At 31.8% G+C, this 25,091-nt stretch overlaps 1 protein-coding gene across 2 annotated transcripts; it reads right to left on the minus strand.

Moving 5' to 3' along the window:
• Position 1: 1 nt before the first annotated feature.
• Positions 2–24,881, minus strand: LOC143055378 (uncharacterized). 2 transcript variants are annotated; one of them, XM_076228513.1, is made up of 11 exons: positions 24,727–24,881; positions 21,978–22,175; positions 21,390–21,499; positions 14,808–14,919; positions 12,670–12,780; positions 11,530–11,685; positions 10,682–10,810; positions 9,671–9,808; positions 6,075–6,203; positions 3,026–3,101; positions 3–1,451 (listed from the first exon to the last, which is right to left on the minus strand). In XM_076228513.1, the coding sequence occupies exons 1-11, from the start codon at positions 24,797–24,799 to the stop codon at positions 1,190–1,192; spliced, it is 1,494 nt and encodes a 497-aa protein (XP_076084628.1). In that variant the 5' UTR covers positions 24,800–24,881; the 3' UTR covers positions 3–1,189. The 2 variants fall into 2 exon arrangements, with proteins under 2 accessions (XP_076084629.1, XP_076084628.1); XM_076228514.1 differs by lacking the exon at positions 10,682–10,810 and having other exon boundaries at positions 2–1,451.
• Between the last annotated feature and the right edge of the window lie 210 nt (positions 24,882–25,091).

Raw genomic sequence — 25,091 nt, forward strand, 5'->3', positions numbered from 1 at the left:
AAATGCACCCACTATAATACAATGTTGACTGCTGTACCCCAAATTTATGAAATTTTTACCTACTAGTATCAAAGGTTATATATATAAAAATAAGAAGATATGGTGTGGTAGCCAATGAGACAACTATCTACAAAGAGACCAAAATGACATGAGAAATTAACAACAATAGGCTGTACGACCTTCAAAAAGGAGTTAACCCATACTTCATAGTCCGCTATAAATGACTCTGACATGACAAATGTAAACAATTCAAACGAGAAAACTAACGTCCTGATTTATGTACAAAATAATGAACTAGAAACAAATATACAAACGATATCACTGAATTACAGGAGCCTGACTTTGGACAGGCAGATGCAGGCTTAACTCATGAGATCGATATAAAACAAAACTACATCTACAAACACAGAGTAGACGTGACAGGGTACTTATACATTTCCACAACAGAAAGACTAAATGTAAATATCTGAGAGTACTTGCAGTTACTGCCAGTTATTCAAAAGTCATTAACAACTAATAAAAAAATCATGCCCGTAAGACTTAAATATTAATCAGTACACATCCAACATCCAATGTATTTAGTTTAAAAATGTCATCAACAGGTAGAAACATATATGACCTTGTGCAATGCCAAGATACAGGTATTGGCAGATTGTAAAGCCACGAATATGCATATTCATGAACAAAACAAATAGTTTGACCTATATATGTGTGTTATGTTCACACATTGTTTTCATTAGAATGGAATTCTATGCGATTGTCATACAAGTAAGAGATTCAACTGGCTAAAAAACAGATTTACATGTACCATTTTCTAAATCATAAAATGTCTGTACCAAGTCAGGAATACTAGTATGACAGTTGTATTCCTTTCGTCAGATTTGTTGAATTTGCCATTTAATAATGATCTTTTCGTTTTGAACTTTTCTTGGAGTTTCATACTTTTTTGTGTTACTTTTAAACCTACGTTTTACATGATTTAAATGTACGAGTCATTGTTTTTTCAGCTTTGAATTATAATTTTTGCTGTATCGTAAGTTGGGTCAGATTCACATCGGTTTACTTTATGCTGTCGTATACATTATTTTCCCTATTATCTTCTAGTATAAGAAATGATTGTGTAATATTCAATATGTTGTAACCGCTATCAGTGTTTTCTTCTGAAGTTATGCAGAATTAATTCCACTTGCTATGTTGATGTCATATTGTTTGTCATAATAGCTGTATTAAAATAATTGGGATTCTTCTTTTCTTTTTCATTTCCAATCTTAGTATCTGTTGTTCCTACAGGGATAGGTCTACCAGCATGGAACACTTCATTCTCGTATATTCTATTCACTGTTTCGTTATTTGAGGGATTCTTTCTCTGTATATCTGTATACATATGAGATGTCCCACTACTTATTTCATCAGGTGTAATATATATACTTTTTGCTGCAGCTTTTGTGTTCCTGACAATAAAATTAATGATACTTTATGTGAACATTTATGTCAAAAACTATTATTAAGTCTAAGGACAAATATCAACATAACAAACAAGACGAAAAGAAAAACACCTAAGTTCAAAGAAAACTAAAGAATAATCAACAAAACACCGCCAAAGGTAAGAAGGTATACGTTGGACTTCAACCCATTCCTATTGCACTGGTTGTACCCGTCGTTTTGCGTGATAAGTAATGGTTTAAATTTTTGGAATTTCGAAAAAAGGGAGGTATGGAATCGTATTAAAAGTATTTTCAGGTATTAACAGTTAAAACATATGCCATTTATATCGAGTGTGATTTATAACATAGGTTTTCAAAACACAAAAGAGACTTCCATGTCCTTGTATTACTTAAAACATTTTTGGAGTAGAACGAACTTTTTAAGGTGTTATTTTCTTTCAATGTACGATTCAAACTATAAAAAAATCCTTACAATTAAATCTAAAACAACATCCCATATCATGAAAGAAAACATAAAACAAGATTTGGAAAACGAAAATGATCATTGTCGAAAATACATTCCAACAAGAGGCTCTAAAGAGAGTCTGTAAGCCTTTACAACAATGGCCGCTTCCTAACATTGTAGACTAGCATATAATTCATGATAAACATGTCGTTTTTGTTGATTCTGAATTGCTGGGTTTTTTGTTTTTTGTGTGATTTAAAGTACTTAACTATTTCATAGTTTTCAAGATAATCGGTAAAAAAAGATAAAAAGATAAAAATCGTTATTGAGACCAATAATTCCAATCAATCATGTTGAGTAATGTTTTAAAATGTTGTAATTCTGCTAATTTTTTATTTAAATGATTGTCTGTCTATTACAGGTATCAAGATAATAATCTAAAAATAAACAAACATAGAGCAATGTTGACCATTTGGTTACGGAGTCATCGGAGTCATCGGATACAATCATTTAAACTATACACACAATTGAGTCGTGATTCTGTTTTTGTGTGCTGTCCTGGTTTTTTTTACGTGATCGTTTTTTTTTTTTCTCTGTGATTAGCATGTCGAAATGTACTATTATATTGTTTATTTGTGTATTTCTCTTTTCTGAATGTTCTTGCATTTATTTGTACTGTATTCCTGTCATTTAAAGTTGTCATTTTAGTGTTATATATAACTTTGCCATAAAAGTGCAAGGTTTGGATTGCATTCAACCCACTATTTTTTTCATAAAATGTCCTGTACCAACTCAGAAAAATGGTAATTGTTATCTTATAGTTCGTTTCTGTGTGTGTTGCATTGTCGTTTGCTTTTGTTGCACTTAAGTGTTTCTGTTGGTTCGTTGTTTTTCTTTCATAGTTGATGTGTTTCCCTCAGTTTTAGTTTGTAACCCGGATTTGTTTTCTTTCAATCTATTTATGACTTTCGAACAGCGGTATACTACTGTTGTCTTAATTTGCAATATTTGACCTAGTATTTCAGAAAGAAATATTCTTGTCAAAAATAACGCAAGTTTGCAATCGTGGAACTTATTGATCCATTTCAGTATTGAAACTTGTTACAATGACTTCAACGATAAGTGAACAACGTACCTCAATTTTAAAATAATAACTAAAACAATGACACCAATAATTGCTAAGGCACCTAGCACTCCTCCGACAATTAAACCTAAAAAAATAAAACAAAATGACATTGCAAAAACGTCTTAGGGTAGCGTTTTCCAACTTTACATCACGGTTGCCAAGGTGAAACAGGATCTGTCTACTATTCAATATCACCTGAGATCACTCCTCCCAATTATTGATGGGGTTCATGTTGCTCAGACGTTTGTTTCCCTATTTTGTTTATAGTAAACTGTTGTTTGCCTTTTGATTTTTTTTCTTATGTTGTTAGGGTGTTTTCATTTTAATTTCGACTTTTCAGTTTGATTCAGGACAATAATGTGTATTCTACGACAGATATCGCTAACAGTTCTTAAAACTGTGTGATGTCATTGTGTTAATTTGTTCAAATGTTTTAAAAATATATTTATATATTGTTGGAAATTTCTGATTGCGTAATTTGTGTTAAAGTATTCGAAATTGTGTATTCTACGACAGATATCGCTAACAGTTCTTAAAACTGTGTGATGTCATTGTGTTAATTTGTTCAAATGTTTTAAAAATATATCTATATATTTCAGTATGTATATTAATGAAATTTATCCTGCTGAACTTACTTTAAATAAAGCTAATACTAACAATGACCACTGCCCTTTCCTCGATCTTGATATCTATATCACTAACGGAAAGCTGAATACTAAAATTTATGATAAAAGGGATGATTTTTCATTTCCTATCGTTAATTATCCGTTTTTAGATGGTGACGTTCCCTTGTCACCATCTTACGGTGTTTATCTATCTCAACTTGTACGATTCGCTCGTGTATGTAACAATGTTTTAGATTTTAACGAGAGAAATTTATGTATTACTGAAAAATTATTACACCAGGGTTTTCGATATCACAAACTAGTCAAAACATTTACTAAATTTTATCATCGGTATAAAGACATCATTCGTAAATATAGCTCAACATGCAGACTTCTTATACGTTCAGGTATTTCACATCCAATTTTTTATGGAAATATTCTTTATAAAGCACAAAGGTGTCAGTATTCACCTCAGAAACTTAAAAAACCTTTGAATAGACTCATTAAGAAGGGATATAATTACGATACTGTTGTCAAGTCATTAAAGATTGCATATTTTGGCGTTAATATTGAGTCACTGATAAGGTCTTTGCGTCGGAACTAAACACATTTATTCTAAAAACAGTTGTTGGCATGACACGGGTTATGTTCTTCTCATATAAGTTATGATGGTATGATACTAAACCCCTAACGGGAAGGATTGTGCCTGATGTACATATGATGAAATCATAATCTTTCAGTCAGTTTAATTGAAGTCTGGAGCTGGCATGTCAGTTAACTGCTAGTAGTCTGTTGTTATTTATGTATTATTGTCATTTTGTTTATTTTCTTTGGTTACATCTTCTGACATCAGACTCGGACTTCTCTTTAACTGAATTTTAATGTTCGTATTGTTATGCGTTTACTTTTCTACATTGGTTAGAGGTATAGGGGGAGGGTTGAGATCTCACAAACATGTTTAACCCCGCCGCATTTTTGCGCCTGTCCCAAGTCAGGAGCCTCTGACCTTTGTTAGTCTTGTATTATTTTAATTTTAGTTTCTTGTGTACAATTTGGAAATTAGTATGGCGTTCATTATCACTGAACTAGTATATATTTGTTTAGGGGCCAGCTGAAGGACGCCTCCGGGTGCGGGAATTTCTCGCTACATTGAAGACCTGTTGGTGACCTTCTGCTGTTGTTTTTTATTTGGTCGGGTTGTTGTCTCTTTGACACATTCCCCATTTCCATTCTCAATTTTATTGTTGGAAATTTCTGATTGCGTAATTTGTGTTAAAGTATTCGAAATTGATTTTTGTTGAATTATACAAAATTCATGATTTTGAATATATTTATAGTAGGAAATGTATGATGCATAGGAACATGCATTTAGTATTTGCCGCTGAACTTTAAATATACTCCATCATCATCGTCCTCATTATCTCACACCTCCATACTTATGAAATGTACATTTTAATTGTCGGTGAGTTCGAGATTCCGAGGGAAAATGAGTTCCAGGACTCAATTTTGTTCTGCTCGTTTTAGAGATCATGCAATTTGAACATACTGATGTTTGAACAGATCCCTTAAAATTTCTTTAAACCTTTATATAGCATAACTCTATTTTCCTTGTGACTTCTTTGTGAGAAATATAAGCGTTGATCCCATTAGTCAATGCAATTTGCAAGAGTCAAAAAGGAGGCAGAAGATTCTAAGATCACACTCGAATATCATAAGTGGGAAGACACACAGATAAAACCATGGACAATATAACAAAATCGAATGAAATTTAGAACGTGTTGCATTCAATTGTCTTATTCGTCAAGTACTGTGAAACTGAGATCTTTGAAAGAGGGATGAAAGATACTAGAGGGATATTCAAGCTTATAGGTCGAAAATAAACTGACAACACCATGGCTAAAAATAAACAAGACAAATAATAGTACACAAGACACTACATAGAAAAACTAAATATAAAGTAACACGAACCCCACCACTGTGTGTGAACTCTGGTGCTCTGGACGGGTAAGCACCACATGTGTCACCCGTCGTGTTGCTCATTTACCTTAAAAGTTTCAGTAATACTAATTTTATTTTTAAATTCTTCAAATCTAAGACTCTAAAATAGAGACAGGTCAATTTTGGAAAATATTGTATAGGTTGACGCAAATTAAGTTTTCCGAAAAAAGTACAAATTAAAGCATATTTTCCTTCCTTTCATATGGGTGTATCAAAATTGCAGGTATAACGTTTTCTTTGTCCTAACAATGAGCACCATCTGTTAACTTTTAATATTAAAGAAATCAAACGTGTAGTTTTTTTCCCAAGAAAGACTAAATAAACACATACTGTTTTTAACCGGATGCCAGATTATATAAAAACAGTATCAATATCATACTTTTATATAAAATTAAATAACATGTTTAATGCTGATAACGAATAATATCAGAAATGTTAACTTTTTTTTATCTTACCGTTATTGAAAGAGACATGGTTTTCAGAATATTCTGTAAAGTTGTCATTGTCTTTCTGCTTTACAATAATACTGATTGTACTTTGAAGCCTAGATGAAGAATTGATGATTGTTGAAAATGAACTGTTACCTGTTGAAACGAAATGGAAGCATATGACAAGTTTCTCACTTGAAAAAGCAGAGTTGTGATATTGATATGAGACACAGCCACCACGTGTAAGCTTATAATACATCAGTCGGCTATACCGTGAATAAAAAAAAATAATAGTGTGTTGTATTACACCGTTTCAGTTTTTGTTGTATTACACCGTTTCATAAATTTTGTCTATTGTTGGTGATTTCGGTTTTCAATTTGACATCAACATCAAGCTTATGAAATGTTTTTTGTTTGTAATCAATCATGTATAATAACATTCAAATTCTTAAGCTTCTTTTAGAATTAACTATTTACATCTATTTGCGATAAGGTTTAGTATTGAACTATGCATTTTTGTTGTAAGGCATCAGCAATTTCTGATTGGCAACATGACAAAAATGTATCATAGAGAGTTGTCGTATGATTCAAAGGTGTTTTTCGTGTGTGACCTTGTGTAAATCCCAACACTGATCCCAAGCGGCATATTAAAGATCATACTCAATTTCTGGAGTTGAGCAAGGTCACTCAATGCATCACCTATATGTAGTGTATGTTTGGTCTGTTAAAAAATCTAAGAAAAGAGCTGGGAGGGGCAAATTGATATCTTAGGAAAACTGGCAACGTCATTAGCTGTTATCGTGCAATTTCAAAATCGCCAAACGTTCAAGATAATGCAAAAATGTGAAGATTTGCTCTACATCTCTTTTAAATGATTTTTTTTACATTAATATATACTAAGAATAATTATAATATGACATACTTCTTCCGCTTTGTAAACAACAAAGTGATAAAATTCTCGACACATCTATATTTAGCGAGACTCGGAGATGTACGTAATAATGGCAGTTAAGATATACCTTCCACGCAAATCCACATTAATCGTAACCTATGTGCAAACGGTTTGTCGATTTCGCTGTGTAAAAAATTACGATTTAAATAAACCCTACATAACCTTTATTCTTATTCTGAGGCATAACAAAATGAATGTTTGCATTAGAGATTGGGAACAAATCTAAATAGATTAAAATTCCGCGAAATTCATTCATTTCAAAACATGACGTCATACGAATAAAAACGTCAAGCTGGAGGTTTTTCTACTTTTAAACTCGTATAATGCTGCATTAAAAAAAGTTTTGAGGTAGGTGTTGCTTTTTTTTAATTCTATTGCATTATTCGCACATTTACTGATATCAGCAAGTCAACATAGCGGCTCCTCGGTTACAAAATGTTAACAGTGAATTTGACGGTACTTTACGAGAAGAAAATGTAAATTAAAAATGGCATATGTTGGGTTTAAGAATTAAAAGAACCAATCACATTTTTTCAAGTGGTTATTTAAGAAATGATGCATGCAAGCTACAGATGTATTGCATTTTTGTTTACATTTATCTGACAGTGGGTGAAATAAAACAGCCACACACACGGTAACTCACCATTGCTTCAGTTTTCTAATGACCGTATTTGTCCTATTACAATCGAAATAATTCATGGAAGCCATAGATTTGTTGGAAATTTACACATGACCTGGGGCGTGATATTCGAATTTCATCCTCAGCGTTTTCTTTCGCTTTGTAAACAACAGCATGTTACACTTTTCGATACATCTATACTTAGCGCAGACTCAGAGCTGAAGATATGAATGACTGTTAAAATTTACCTCCCACGTAAATCAATATGAATCATAACCTAGTTGCAAACACTATGGCAATTTCGCTGTGTAAAATTTGAAATTGAAAGGAAAAAAAAGAGAACCTTTATTCCTCATCTTACTCAAAACAAAAAGAATTAGATACTTTAGAGCTTGGATTAATGTACCAAATTAAAGTTAAAAAAAAGTCTGTGAAATTCCATGAATGCTCTGAACACATTTTAGTTATTTCGAAACATAACGTCATACTGTATATAAAAGTAAGGAGAATTGGTTTGATTGTAAATAAACAGCTATCCACCAAAGTTAAAATGTAATACATGTAAGCCATTATAGGCAACCGTACAGCCTTAAAGAAAAAAAACATACCGTAGAGTCTTCTATGAAAGGCCCCTTCATGAAAAATATTAATCAATTCAACTGATAAAACTAACGGCTTATCTTTAATGAAAACAACTTTCGAAAAACAAATATGACAGACACGAACCAACGACTTCCAATAGAGTACATGCTTCTGACCTTGGACAGGCACATGTTGTGGAAGGATCAAACATGATTGAAGATGCTTATCCTTCCCTAACCTGTGACGGTGGTGTGAAGGCAAAGCACAAGAACAATCTTCTAGTACGCAAAGCAATAACAAACAATAAATATGAGAAACTAACGACATCCACTCAATTACAGGCTCCTTACTTTAGACAGGTACATATATAATGAAGCGGGGTTAAATATGTTGGCCAACCTTCCTCTTACCAGGGCCAGTGGTGTAACAGTATACAATTAGAAGAAACTATAAACATCAGATGAAAAGGCAACTCTTCATATCGATAAAAAGCAGAAAAAATACATATAACAAAAACTGCACGTGGCAGCGTAATTATACATCATTCACAACGAAGAAGACAGAGTACAGATATGAGAGTAATCGTAGATACTGACAGCTAGTTTGCAGACACTAACAAGTAATAATAATATAATGTATCTCAGACTTAGATATCAGTGAGTACATATCAAACATCCATAAAGACGTCATTAACAGTCAGAGAAAAACATCACTATGTGGAAAGCCAAAATATACGTATTGACAGATTGTAGTATCATCAATTTGCGTATTTTTATAATAAACATATTTAGTTTGATTTCATTTACTGATAACAATATCAATATTTTTACCAATAGAAATATTAAAAACAATTGCTTACATCCAACTCATAAGATTTTTGGAGAAAAGTTGTATGATTGGCAATCATGTCACATTTTCTTATTTTTTGATATTTATTTAGAGTGACTAATTGGTAATTATTTAGAGTAAGTTTATTAAAACGATTGATCAGTTTACCAGGGTCCTATCTCAAAGTCCGGGATCGGTAAACAACATTGCCGTAAAACTTAGGATGTACTATCCTGTTTGCAATACGTTTGCTACAGAAATATAAATATCATTTCGTTGGTACGACATGTGAACTGTGGATTCGACAGTAAATAGTTGCAAAAATAAAAATATTTAGGGATTGAGAACTATAAGGATTCAGCACATTTTATTAGGGATAATTCGATAAATAAACCGTACAATGCATACATTAATAGGAAAACTTTAGCCTTATCTTTAAGTTTTTTTTTCAAATTCCTATTTAAATCAATGTAATTCATATAAGTCATAAATTAGTTATCTTGTTCATATGGCCGTTAATGCTCGAGGTATAATTCAAATAACATGTGAAAATCTCCATTTAATATATTGTTGGCATGAATTATTTTCAAACATATAATGATTGTAAAAAATATAGTCTGCTGTTACGTGTATACCACTAACCTGTAAAATCTCCCATGCCTATTGTTCTTTTATTAGAATCATGAGAATGTGTTGATTTATAACTAAATGTTCCTTTGTATCGTGGAGCTGAATTTTCCATTGTTTTATTTCTATATGTTGTCCTATTATAAGATGATGCTGTTAAAAATATACATACAACATGTACATGTGAAGTTAGTGGCCGGTGGTATTTGCTCCTAGCAACTAACAACAAATCCCTTTCTTTTATTTCTTTCTTACTAATTTCAATATTTACTGAAAACTGCCATGATAGTAAACGTCCCAGTATACTGATTGCTTCTCTACAGGTGTCAATATAATGTCAATATCTTAGTTAAAGCAGTCAAATTGTCAAAGGGGTTAAATGGAAGAGAAATTGTTTGAAGAAGGGACAGGTAGCAAGTTAAAATTTCTCTATACATTTATAAATTCTCATTAAGTTTAGCACAAACAAAGTTGGTAACCATATCATGTGTTCACCAATAAACGTTGATTATACTTTAGATAAAAGGTTGTTATATAAAAACATTTATACTTGAATATTTCAGACGAGAGAACCAATGAATTTAGGTTCTACCCAAAAGTATTGTGGAATCCTTTTTGAGTTTGTGCTAATACATTCAACATAATTAGTAAATTGCAAATTGCAGAACTTATTAACAAAAACATCGATGAGACTTTTATTTCGCAATATTCAACAAGGTAACAAATTGACGTTCACTAAAGCATTTGAAAACTTCATACGTAAGGTGAAATTGGATGCATATTTCTTAAAAAAAAATTCAGACAACTACAGAATAATTAAGATCAAGTTTTCAAAATCAAAAGAAAATCCTCAGTAAATGAAGTAAGAATGGGCGAATGCAATTTATCATTATTTTAAAGGAGACCCTTAATATCGGCACTCTGCCAGATGAAATGAAAAAAAATCCAAATGGTTTTTAATGATTCTCTTAAAAATCTTAAAATTAGAATATATAGATACATATATATATATATATATATGCTTACTAAAAGCACAAAAGAAACCATCCGTCTTCATACTGCACGAAGTATTCGCTCGAAAGGAAGGAACTGCATAACTATTATAACAGCGGAATGCTTCACATTCCGTAACAACATCTTCAATACCAATTCCATCTTTAATGCACGTAGAGAAATATGTCTTTAAAAATATCTTTTGTAAACATTTTCTATGAAATAGTACAGTCTCACATCCGTAATAGTTCATGCTTTATATTCATAAATACAGAGAGTTGTACGTTACACCAATGAAATATCAGTGAATTGAGTACATTGTACCTTTGTAACAGACCGCATATTCTAACCATTTCAAAGATTTTTTTATACTAAGTGGGGCTTATTTCTACTCCAAAAAAGTGTCTTGATTTAAAATTTCTCTCATAACCACAATTTGATTTCTTGGTGGAAGATTTTTTTTTATCAAATTAGTTATTGATTGATTTATGTTTGATTAATATGAAGAGAAAATTATTTAATGCAAATTCAATATGATCACTTTCATATTTATCCAATATTTGATCATATATGCAAATTGATCTCATATCTCATTTTATGCAATGTACGACGCAGGCAAAAGGTTCGATGTTCCCCTTACCAATTGTGTTTTTACTTTTCCTTCATAATTATGATAAAGTAAGAGCGAAGAAGATTCCTAATATTAATATATTGATATTTGAAAATATGTACGAATCGATAACTTAAGACATATTGACATTGCCATACTTTTTCCATGTTTGTGCTTGCATAGAATATAGCTAAAAAATTATTTAATTTTTAAATTCATCAAACATAATGTCGATAGTTATAGAATATGTATGTTAATATTCAAAACTTACCACATGTTATTGTAGTCCAGAATTCTTCTCTATGCATGGGTAACCAAACATTTTGATGTTCAATTGGTAACATGATGCAGATATCCAATAAATCTCCAGGGGTCGTATATTTGCATTTTTCTTGACTAATGTTCCAATTTGAACGGAAGGAATTGTCTTAAAAATGTATTGCTAGCATAAAGATAACATGCTTTTGTGGGCTTTTTTTAATAAAGAAGCAGCTGAATATACTAACATATTTATCTACGTTTTTACATGTTAACAGTATTTCAATTAGAAAAAAACAATTCAAGTATTAAAGCTCAAAGGTAACATTCGTGTATGAATCAATGAAAAAAACAAAATAATATATATTAAATGTGAGAGATAACTTTTTAAATTAAGTACCGTACTTAAAAACACAGGTTGGGTGTACAATAACATTTCAATAATAGGTCTCTTTGATAGAATAAATCTTTATATATTTTTGGAAACTTCCCTGATGAGTAATAATAAATCCATTTTAATAGCCATGTTTTTGATTCCATATATGTTGTTTTTTCCTTGTAAAGAAAATTAAATAATTACGGTAAACACGATATCAACACTTCTGCAAACTTCTACATTGAAAAAACATACATGTAAAATTATTTTATCTTAAGAAAAACAAAATAAATCTTGCATCTTATGAAATGTTTTTCTTTACTTTTTTCTATTTTATTTCTTCTATTATCTATTCCCAGTATTCCTACTGTTACTGTTTCAGCTTACATTTGATGAAGACCTTTTTTAAAGAAAATACCGAATTAAGATTCATTCAAAAGTCCATAAAAACTGACCAAATTAAACGTTATCAACCGACGAATCAAGTGAAACACAACTGTCATATTCCTGACATGGTATAGGCATATTCCAAAGAAAGTGGTTTTATAACTAATTAAATATTCAACTTGTATGAAAGGTTTTTTTTTATAATTCCTCCTTATTACAAAAAAACTTGGTGAGCAACTCAAAGAGAAATGATAGGTCAATGTAAAAATAAATGGAATCCTGGAGTCAAAACTATGTAAAATAGGCATACAACACAACTGACTAATCAATTCAAACAAAAAAGTGTACTTAATGAAGGACTGCCATAAACAGACATATAAAAATACTTACCACAGAATGATGTATATTCAGTTGCACAATTATCTGTGTAAACCTCTGGTTGGTATCGACAATCAACAAAGGCACAGTTTCCAGAACCATTCAATGTTGTGTTCTTAGTAACTAATAAAATTAAGAATTATTATAGAGAGTATTAATTATAACCTAAATATCATTATTTGTTTAATAAATACATGTATAAATACATAATAGAGCAGGAAACTGTACATATCGGTTTAAAAAAAGATGAACTACGTTCAACTAGGAATTTGAAAATAACAATGTCGTATTTTTTAGTTCAAACTAAGGAATTTCTTATCCCAGGTATATATTACTTTAGCCGTATTTGGCACATCTTTTTAAAATCTTAGTTATTCCACGCACTTCAACTATGTATTTGTTTCGCTTTATAACTATTTTGATCTGAGCGTCACTTATGAGTCGTATGTAGACGAAATGCGCGTTTGGTGTATTGAATTTTAATCCTGGTACCTTTTTTTAACTATTTACATCACTAGGTCGATGCCACTGCTGGTAGGTTTACAAAACTGAATTTTTCGAAAAACTAAGGATTTTCTTATCCCAGGCATAGATTCCCTTAGCCGTATTAGGCACAACTATTTTTTTAAATTTTGGGTCCTCAATGCTCTCCAACTTCGTGCTTGTTTGGCTTCATAACTGTTTTTGATTTGAGTGTCACTGATGTGTCTTATGTAGACGAAAAGCGCATCTCGCGTATTAAATTATAATCCTGGTACCTTTGATAACTAATTAAACATTTCATATCGCTTAAGTTAAATCCATCTTCAACTTCAATAAGATAATAAAAAAATGTGGTATGATTGCAAATATGACAACTTCCTAACAGAGTCTTAACGGCGTTAAATAAATAGGAGGCGACTCTTCTGCATTCCATCCGGTAGAAACTTTCGTTTTTCAGCGCATTTACAACATATTTATTTTAAACTTGTACTACAACCACTCATAGAATATATTCCGAAAAGCTCAACAATGTCTCAATATTTAACTGAATTGCTCTGGTTTTTTTCTCCTATTGTATTTTGAGCAGGTTTGCCTATTTGTTTGTGAAATACCTCCTGTTGAGATTGTGATATGCGGAGACTCTTGCTGTACTTTTATTATGTTCTTTGTAATTTACGTCAAATTTCGTAGACATTGACTTATTATTAAAAAGACTTATGTAACAACTAAGTAGCAACATTCCAGCAGCACCTGCATACGGGGTATATATCTCCCAATTGATACGATATTCCCGTGCTTGCATTTCCTATCATGATTTTCTTGATAGAGGTTTGCTGCTCACAAGGAAGCTATTAAACCAAGAGTTCCAAATGGTGAAGTTGAAATCATCCCTTCGTAAATTTTACGGACGCCATCACGAGTTGGTTGACCGTTATGGAATAACCGTTTCACAAATGATATCGGATATGTTCCTTACGTCGTAACTACAATCCCCTTTCATGAATATGACCTACCGAATTAGACTATTTACCGGATTTGTAATCACTTAAGCAACACGACGGGTGCCACATGTGGAGCAGGATCTGCTTACCCTTCCGGAGCACCTGAGATCACCCCTAGTTTTTGGTGGGGTTCGTGTTGTTTATTCTTTAGTTTTCTATGTTTTGTCGTGTGTACTATTGTTTTTCTGTTTGTCTTTTTTATTTTTAGCCATGGCGTTGTCAGTTTGTTTTAGATTTATGAGTTTGACTGTCCCTTTGGTATCTTTCGTCCCTCTTTTATGGCATATTTCAAGAGGTATAATAATTCGATGTTATTCGAATACCTGCTGTACGTTTAGATTTGTGGCATATAATGTTACATCATTAGATTAGAATATCACTTGAAAAATAACCACAGCACAAACTTCATTTTTTCTGAACTTCCTCTGCTACACATTTGTTATTTTTATTTACAAAAAATACCACACGCAAACAACAAAATTAACAACAACAGCATCAGCACAAATGCTAAAACTAGTGAATGAAGCACCCTGGAGTATTCAAAGGACATGGAATTGCATATTAACTTTATCCTTACATATAGCTATAAAGAAACCCATTCGAAGGCCTTTCTGGAAAGGAAACTATTCCAAGGAATAATGTTACCTTCATTTCATAAAAACATACCTGTATATGCCCAATAATAGCTATCTGAATGTAGAGATTGCCTGCAATTCTCAATCCCAACTATCTTTTGATAACTTTGTGTATCTTCTGATATGCAGACACACTTGTTTTGCTATGAATATAACAAACTTATATAGAAACATTTTAGATAGTTTTGTACTATTAGGTAAACTTAAGGATTTTTTTTCATTGATGTCTTAAAATTAATGATGTTATAAACCTATATTTATATAGTCGCGTCGTGCCTCTTTAATTTCAATTAATTAAATCTATTTGAATTTTTGTACATTATTTTGAATTATCTAACTATCTAAATCATTTTTAGTCATAGAAGCAATAGCTGTATTTATTTAAATTAAGGTAATAGTCTTTAACTATTGTGGTTTCGTTTTAATAACCATGCTTACATTGATTTATTCTATGATAAAAACAATTATCTTAATAGTTAAAACTTGAAATAATGATTTCATAGAGTACATGTCAAGGCGACGGACTGAACTCAACAACAAATTAAGAAACAAACCCCATATAGATGCGTACGTCTTTTAAGGACATACATGGTGTGCGTATTGTTATGCGTTTACTTTTCTGCATTAGCTAGAGGTATAGGGAAGGGTTGAGATCTCATAAACATGTTTAACCCCGCCGCATTTTTGTGCCTGTCCCAAGTCAGGAGCCTCTGGCCTTTTTTAGTCTTGTATTATTTTTAGTTTTAGTTTCTTGTGTACAAGTAGGAGTTTAGTATGGCGTTCATTATCACTGAACTAGTATATATATTTGTTGAGGGGCCAACAGAAGGACGCCTCCGGGTGCGGTAATTTCTCGCTGCATTGAAAACCTGTTGGTGGCCTTCTGCTGTTGTCTGCTCTTTGGTCGGGTTGTTGTCTTTTTGACACATTCCCCATTTCCATTCTTAATTTTATGAGTAAATTCCACATTTACTTGTGCAATGTTGTGTCTGCACACAAACAAAGATCTTACTCAGGATAGCAACGACATTATTCGTGGTAAGATGCATTGAGATATGAAAAGCGATACACTTATTTTATCATATAAAATTTCTCCGATCTATCTGCAGAAAACAAACTATAAATTTGAAATAAATCAACTAATTAGTTTCTGATGTCGACAAAAACGCAACAACTCCCCGTAACAGTGACTGAATGCTGAATTGAAATTATTTACAAAGACCATTTATTGTAAAATCGTTATTGTAAAGATTATACAAGGTCTCCAAAACGAAACCGTATTAGCGGACAGTGAATTGATCATATATATAACACCAAATAAAATATTCAAATATAGGCCATTAGTAAAAAGAAAAACTTCGATTGTTGGTACGCTAGAAAAAAATATTCAGATATAGTTTGATACAAAATAGAAATGAAGGTTGAAAAGTACAAAATAGAGTTATTGTGTAGCAATGTTAACCTTCAAATTAATATAATGACAATGTAAATAATTATCAAAGGTACCAAGATTATAATTTAAGTAGCAGTCTTGCGAAGAGTCATGAAAAAAGATGAAACAGTGATATACACTGTACCACAGAAATCAACACGACTTTTTGTGTTGAAAGGTCTTGTGAAGTTAGTACTAAATTTAAATTATGAAACCATTAAACGCAGTATATTTTTCTTGGTACTTTATTGAATACTGGTAAAATATGAACTTTCCCATTTACGCCAGTGAATGAATTTCACTATTTTATCCCATGATCGGATGTTTTGAGGAAAACTGTAATATGCAAACTAAAGAGAATAGTTTTCTTTGAAAAAAATACAAAAAATATAATATGTCGCCTAGTACTGATTTGAGTAAATTTGATTTCTTTTTTTATTTAAAATGGTCTAAGGGAGATAACACATTTTAAGAAATATAACTTTCTCTTACATACCAACAGTTGCCATGTGACAGAAAAACAATTAATTTAATTGATTTAAGGCAATAAATAAACTCATCATAGATACCAGGAATAAAATTTTAATATGTACGCCAGACGCGCGTTTCGTCTACAAAAGACTCATCAGTGACGCTCGAATCAAATTTATTTTATAAAATGCCAAAAAAAAATACAAAGTTGAAGAGCATTGAGGACCAAAAATTCCGAAAAGTTTTGCCAAATACAGCTAAGATAATCTATTCCTGAGGTAGAAAAGCCTTAGTTTTTTTTTAAATTCAAAGTTTTGTTAACAGTTAATATATAATTATGAACATATCAATGATAACTCAAGTCGCATATTTTGTACTATTTTCTGTCTAATTATATACATACTGAGTGGTTTATATTCAATGTAAATGTGAAAATAATTAAAAAAAAAATATATTTCACTCATTCACCCCTAAACTGTAATGTTTACATTGACTCGCTTACTGTTTTCGTCTGCTTAGTTTGTTGGATTTTGCACAAGTTTCATACCATTTTAACTGTTATTTACTCTGTTTGATAAAATATTGAACACAATGTAAAGATATTTTTAATAGTTTTACACAAAGGCAGGTCCTTTCACAACTTTGGAAGTGAAATGTCCATTCGTTGTAGTTTTGCTTTTTACAACTCTGAATTATGAGGAATTTATAATAGATTCCCACTCGACAACCAACCAGGTAAACTAGTAGATTGCAACAGAGACATTTTAAACTATTTAAGAACACTAAATTTGTGTGTGGGTAGTACTGAAAGAGGATTTAAAGTTCATCGTGACATTATGTGTGCGGCAGACTTGCGTCGTCGTGTTGGACTTTTCAACACCAATTATTCTTTGTCTGTGTGCCGAATTCACCGTACCAAACTTTGGAATTGCATTTACACAGACAAAAGTATATCACATCACAATGGGAAAGGACACACATTCAGAGGAGTTAATTGCCAGCAAAGTAGGAAGATCCCAGAGGACCATGGAGTGTTGCTCCCTGTTGGTAGTGGTAATACTTAATTTGTTGTTAACTAATTATTCTTCCTTTAAAGCTTTTAAGATTCATTAAGGTAACACATAGATTCAATATATGTATACATATAAAAGTTCTGATATTTGATAAAGGACACACATGTGTACATCCTTGTCAAACTTCATTTTTTTTGTACATATCCTTTCATTGAAATACTAAGTGAAACTGTATTAACATCAAAAACAACACTTACTCAATTAAGTGTGGCCTAGGTGGAATAATGTTTTACTTGTGTGGTATTTCACCATCCCTTATTTCAAAAGTTATTATTCTTGAAAAAAAAATGGACGATTTAATTTTATAAATTTTGATTTGGATAGATAGTTGTCTCATTGACACTCATACCACGTCTTCCTATATCTATATACAATTTTCAAATGAAGTGCAGTTTAGTTGATATTATGTGTATATGTACATGATGTAGGCGTTGTAACTTAAAAACAAATAAAGAAACATTTAATTCTATGAAAACACGCAATAAAAAGTAGACTGTGGTGTACAAAGTTGTCATATACATGTAAAATCGCCGACGCGCTTTTCGTCTGCATAAGACTCATCGGTGACGCTCAGATCAAAATACTTTAAAGCCAAACAAGTACAAAGTTGGAAAGCATTGAGGACCCAAAATTCCTAAAAGAAAATATGCCGATACGGCTAAGGTAATCTATTCCTGGGATAACAAAATCCTTAGTTTTTTTCCACAAAATACAATGTTTTGTAACAGGAAATATATAAAAATGACCCTATAATTGATATTCATGTCTTCTCCGAAGTGCTGACTACTGGGTTGGTGATACCATTCAGTCCATTATTTATTATGGTGCCAAGCCATGTAAATTGAAGTGGCAAGTCGCAAATGTCCTTATGCGTTAAAATAATTAATGTTCATAGCCCTTCATATAATTACAGATGGTGAATCCCATTACAAAATTCCATGACCAATTATTTATCCACTACATATATGTGAGCAAATCTCAATATTTACTATCTGTACTAATGGATTAAAAAGTCACCCAGATCATTACAACCCAACGTGAGAACTGTTTGAAAATGCAACAAACAGACCAAACATGGTCGTGCATGTATCCGTTAAGCTCAGACAAAGACTCGTTTTCCCAAAATATATCTCTTTACAGGCAGTAATGAAAACTCAAAAACTAATCATCTTGTAAAGCAGAAATTTTAAAATATGAAAAAAGAGGAAGTGGCATGATCGTCAAATGAGACAGCTCAACACAAACGACATAATGACGTAGAAGTTGTTATTAGGTCTTTCCACTTTTCTGTGGAAAGACCTATTGTTTTTCTTCTGATTATTTTTTTTTTTTTTTTCTTCCGCCTAATTTTGTTCTTGCGATAAACATTTGTTTCGCAATATGTCGCTTAGATATTTTGTATATGATATCGAACAGTTTATGCGCTTTTGAAATTTACCCTGCGTAAACAAATACTTTTCTTTGTAGGAGTTATCTCCCCAAACACTGTTTTCCTTGTTAGCGCATCTCCTTCGCAACCGTAAAAGATTATGACAAATTTATTTCACAAAATTGCTCGTTATATCCTTCGCATGATTTGTCCTATTTTGACCGAAGCGATATGACCGCTCCATATGAGAGTTATTTCCCCTTATGCATCTGATATAAGTGATATGAATTTCTATCTTATAAACCATAAGTGATAGAGACCTAAGATCTTTTGATTTGAGGTCCTTGGTCCCAAAAAATGAAAATTAGGTCAAGGTCAAAGGTCAAGGTCATATTTTAATATTTGAATTTGGCTTATTTTCACTTATATCCAAAGACTGTATAAGATATCAACAAATTATTTTTACTAAATTGTAAGTTGCGACATGTCGTAAGATGTAAATTTTGATTGCAAGCGTACGTTGAATGTGAAAGGGAGTTTTCTCCCCTCTTGTATTAAAAAATACACGTTTGGTGATATAACTCATTAACTAAATATAATTAAGACCTATGGTCTTTTGATTTGAGGTCCTTGGTTTATGACCTTGAAATTGATCTCAAGGTCATAGCTTAATTTGACGTTCTATATTTTGACCTTTGCTTTTATTCTATATGTATACATGATAAAGATATACAACTTTTAGAAAAAGGTATCAAGCCATTTAACCTTGAAAAAAAACAACCGGAAGTGACCTTTTGTAAACCGGAAGTAGCTATTTTTTGTACTTTATTAATATAAAAGTATATAGAACCAGATATTTTTGGAATCGGTTTCAAGTAAATATTTGAATATAATCGGAAGTAACATTTTCCAAACCGGAAGTAACAAATTATCTCCCTTATTTAAAAAAAAAATGTATGGAAACAATATATTTTTGGAATCAGCTTACTAGGAGCTATCATTTGACAATTGAAATGACATTTTAAACTTAGTTTCACAACTTTTCATATCAAAAAGGATGGAAAGACCTTCAATTGTTCTCTGAATTTTTTTTTTTTTTTTTTTCGCCTAATTTTGTTCTTGCGATAAACATTTGTTTCGCAATATGTCGCTTAGATATTTTGTATATGATATCGAACAATTGATGCGCTTTTGAAATTTACCCTGCGTAACCGAAAACTTTTCTTTGTAGGAGTAATCTCCCCAAACACTGTTTTCCTTGTGAGCGCAACTCCTTCGCAAACGTAAAATATTATGACAAATTTATTTTACAAAATTGCTCGTTATATCCTTTGCATGATTTGTCCTATTTTGACCGAAGTGATATGAATGCTCCATACGAGAGTTATTTCCCCTTATTCATTTGATATAAGTGAATTGCATTTCTAACTGGTAAACCATAATTGATAGAGACCTAGGATCTTTTGATTTGAGGTCCTTGGTCCAAAAAAATGAAAATTAGGTCAAGGTCAAAGGTCAAGGTCATATTCTAATTTTTGAATATGGCTCATTTCCACTCATTTCCAAAAAACGTTTAAGATATCGACAAATTATTTTTTCTAAATCGTTTGTTGTGACATGTCGTAACACGTAAATTTTGATTGCAAGGGTACGTTGAATGTGAAAGGGAGTTTTCTCCCCTTTGGTATTTAAAAATACGCGTATGGTGATATAACTCATTAACTAAACATAATTAAGACCTATGGTCTTTTGATTTGAGGTTCTTGGTTAATGACCTTGAAATTGATCACAAGGTCATAGCTTAATTTGACGTTCTAGATTTTGACCTTTGCTTTTACCCCATCTGTATACATAATAAAGTCATGAGACTTTTTGACAAACGGTATCAAACCATTTAAACTTAAAAAAACAACCGGAAGTGACCTTGTGTAAACCGGAAGTAGCTATTTATTGTACTTTATTACATAAAAGTATAAAAAACAAGATATTTTTGGAATCAGTGTCAAGTAAATAGTCAAATATTATCGGAAATAGAGTTTTTCAAACCGGAAGTAAGAAATTATCTCCGTTATCTAAAAAAATATTGTTTAGAAACCATATATTTTTGGAATCAGCGTACAATAAGCTATCATTTGACGATTGAAATGACATTTTAAACCTATTTTTACACCTTTCATATTAAAATACATTGTTTTGGTGGAAAGACCTTCAATTGTTCTCTGAACAATTGGTTTTTAATTGTATATACATTTCTTTTTTATTACTTACTATGTGTGCTAAAAGCTTAATTTTTATATGCTGCTTTCTACATTCTTCAAAACATTTCGACACTGAATATGCATGTGCAACATTTGGCTTTCCCAAAATTTCTAAGCAACCTATGAAAATGTTAAACAAAAGATACGTCAGTTATATACACATCGACATAAAACCTAAATAAGACATTGATATACAATATTACAAATAAAATCCTTTGTTCTTTTATTTTGCATGTATTTGGGTTTTTAAATATTATTTAATTAAAATTATGATCATAAAACTAACATTTTTTGTTATCATTATAAATGAGTTCGAGTCAAAAATGTTGACGATGAACCATTGTTGCAGAAGAGCATAGATATAGCTAAATAACAGTAGCTCCTTATTCTCAGTCTTTTTCCCAATTCTATTTCAATTGTAATTTTGAATGCTTTCTTTCAACTTGTTCTGCTTTAAATGATAAAATTGTTGATTTTCAGTGAAAAGTCAAAAAAAATTTAAATAATAACGGCTGTTACAGCTTTTCGCATTTTATGTTCAAGTATCTAGTTGGCTCTCAGTAATAGATACAGTTGACACATGCATTCACATATTTACCTATCTTAGATATCCATTGTGATATGGTTTTATACTTCCCAGTCCAGTATGTTGATCCTCTAGAACTATGAAAATAACTTTTCATTTGATTACAATTCAATTCATCTTCATTAGTCGCTAGTCTGCCTCCTCTGACTTTACACACCGTCTGTGCATCAAACCATGTTTCCTGGTGCGGGACATATTGTACAAAATATGCTTAAAGAATAAAAATAAATATGTAGCGATGTCTGCTCAAACAGTGATAGCCTCGATTTTCTTGCGCAATCGTTCTCCTGATTTGAGGAAGTCGAAAGCATTGTATTCGTATATCATTATCCATATGAGGCTATTTGAGTAAAAACAAACCCTGATTGACTATGGCCTAAATAATGTTGTTTTCTCTTGTAGGGTGCAGTGTCTTCCTATGGACTATAATCCTGTAAGCACGTCAAGATTCATTTCAATGTGTTGGTATTGTACAATGCATGTTTCAGTTTATCTTACAGTATTGAATATGCATGAAATATTTGCTCACTTAAATAGATATAAGAAGATGTGGTATCAGTGCCAATAAGACAACTCTCCATCAAATTCACAACTTGTTAAAGTAAACCAGCACAGGTCAAAGAACGGTCATCAACACGGAGTCTCACCTAAACCGAACAGCAAACTATGTAGGTCCCCTAAATTGACTACTGTAAAACCGACGGTATAATCAATACGATAACCGAGAAACGAGAAAAATCATAAACCACAACAAAAATCGACAGCCACAGAAAATCAGGTTCCTGACTAAGGACAGGTGCAAACAAATGCAGCAGTTTTAAACGTTTCAATAGATATCAACCTTCACCATTACCTGAAACAACAGCAAAATCAACCGAAACAATCAAAAGACATATTAACACAAACAAGTAAATATAAACTGCACGAACGACACAATACAAATACAAAATCGGTAAAATAAGGGGTGGTATGTTAAACAATTGCAGAAAGAAATACAGGCAATAAAACATATGACAGTTGTAAGCTAATGCAGTCCGATTAAATTAAACAAAATACGGTGATGGAGAGTAAGATATCTACCTACAACCCAACCCTTCCCTTCCAACACCACTCTAAAAGGCAGCCAAAAATGATTACTTGTTTTTATAATTTTAAAATGACTTTTACGTTCTGTTTTAATATAGTTTTGTCCAAAATAAAATTCCAATCGAACAAAAGCCACTTTCAACAAGTCATATTTCAGTTAAACAAAACTTCATTAAAGAAGGTATTCTTCTTTGTTATAAGAGTCTTCTTTTGAATGACAGTTTAATCCCAAAGTAGGGCGTCCCTATGAGTGTGTTATATTCCATGCCTCGTGTAGACCTGTAGAGAGATGTCTCTGAGCATTGAAAATCCTTGCAACCACGTTTTGAGGGGTCCGTAGACAGCCTGTTGATCGTCATCATGACTGCCTCTTTCATAGGACCTAGCTATTATATTTATGTTTGCCACGAAACGTTAAACTAATAATCTTTAGACAAGGAATAAGTACTAGTATATGTACTAGTTATGATAAGTTTATTAGATAACTATCAGATATTTATGTCGGTGTTCAATATATCGATTGAAGGTAGGATTCTTTTTAAAACAGTCTATATAGAACTGAGGACAGGGGACTGTTTAAATATTTACTTTTATTATGTATATTAATAATCTTGTTATTACTCTTGTAATGTTATGGCAATAAAGAATTGAATTTATATTTGATTAAATGTAATTCTGAGCACGTATTCTAAATACGCTATTTTAAAGTATGTAGTTCAGTGGTTTGTCCTCGGTTCATGTCTGTCATATATTTTTTTGGAAATTGTTTAGATATATATTTTTAAATTTTGTCAAATAAATTGTTTTATATTTTCATGTCTTGTCCTCTTATAGCCGACCATACGGTATGTGATTTTCGTTGATGAAGGCCCCACGGTTGCATATAATTTCGTTCATCCAAAAATCGAGGTTCTAGGCTACAGGAGTACATATCAAAGGCACAATACAGGAAATATCTTTTTCAATAGACAGACATATAAAAACACCTAAGGCAAAAGAAACTGCTTCGGCAATACGGGCTTCCAACAAACCATTAAATAGTTGCAGGTGCAGTAAAATACAGTAATGATTGACTAATTAGTTATAATATTCAAAACGTCCAATGATAAATATTTCACAGGTACTCTTGACATGATCATCTAAATAAACCGATTAGGCAAGTTATGAAAAAGTGACGAGGGTCGAGAAATTTGGAATACTTTTCTAAAAAGAGCGTAAATGTATCGTTAGAAAATATAGCCGAAGACTTGTTATAATGCATCAAGCACAAGTTAATGGACGCTCATCTTTAGCATGGATATATGGTTTTTTGAAAAGTTTTAAAAGAACACCGTTTTTTACCAGTCCACAATTGATGTCAATTCGGTATAAATTTCTTTTAAAAGTATGAGCTATTTACAGATATATGATTAAGATCACACTAGCACCTGATAACGATCGACGTATTTACTTTAAATGTTTTCAAGTGATAATATCTGTTGAAATTTGATAAAATATTACTGTAAAACTGACTTAAAGAAAAATCCAACATGTAGAAGTCATTTTACAACTTGAAAATAAAACAGTCGAGGTAACAAACTCTTCATTTGTTTTCAATAAATCTGTAACTTCGTCATGAACATCTATATATCTCATAAAATATGTTAATAAAGGTTTGCATTTTTTATTTACTCACCGCTTATTTCGTGCTTTACGAGGATATAGACGAGAAGCAAATTTAGACCCGAAAATAATCTCACAATACACATTATTTATGGAATAATTTACTCCAAACCATGAAAAGTGCACATTATTTTCTCAAAATACAAATACAAAATGTTAAACACACTTTCTTCGATATGATATCCGATTTATTTGCATGCAATGAGGGACAATTTCAGAGTAGAAATAAGTATGTTAGACGGATGGACAGGTATAAAGGAATATGGGAACGGGAAGCACGAGTCAGGAGCGAACATGGGGAACACGGGTAAGATTTTTGTCTGCAGTAGATGCAGTGAATTTGGAGTAGAGGGCGAGGGGAATGGAGTAAGAGTAGAT

Source organism: Mytilus galloprovincialis, chromosome 12 (assembly GCF_965363235.1).
Source record: "Mytilus galloprovincialis chromosome 12, xbMytGall1.hap1.1, whole genome shotgun sequence".
NCBI lineage: Eukaryota > Metazoa > Mollusca > Bivalvia > Mytilida > Mytilidae > Mytilus > Mytilus galloprovincialis.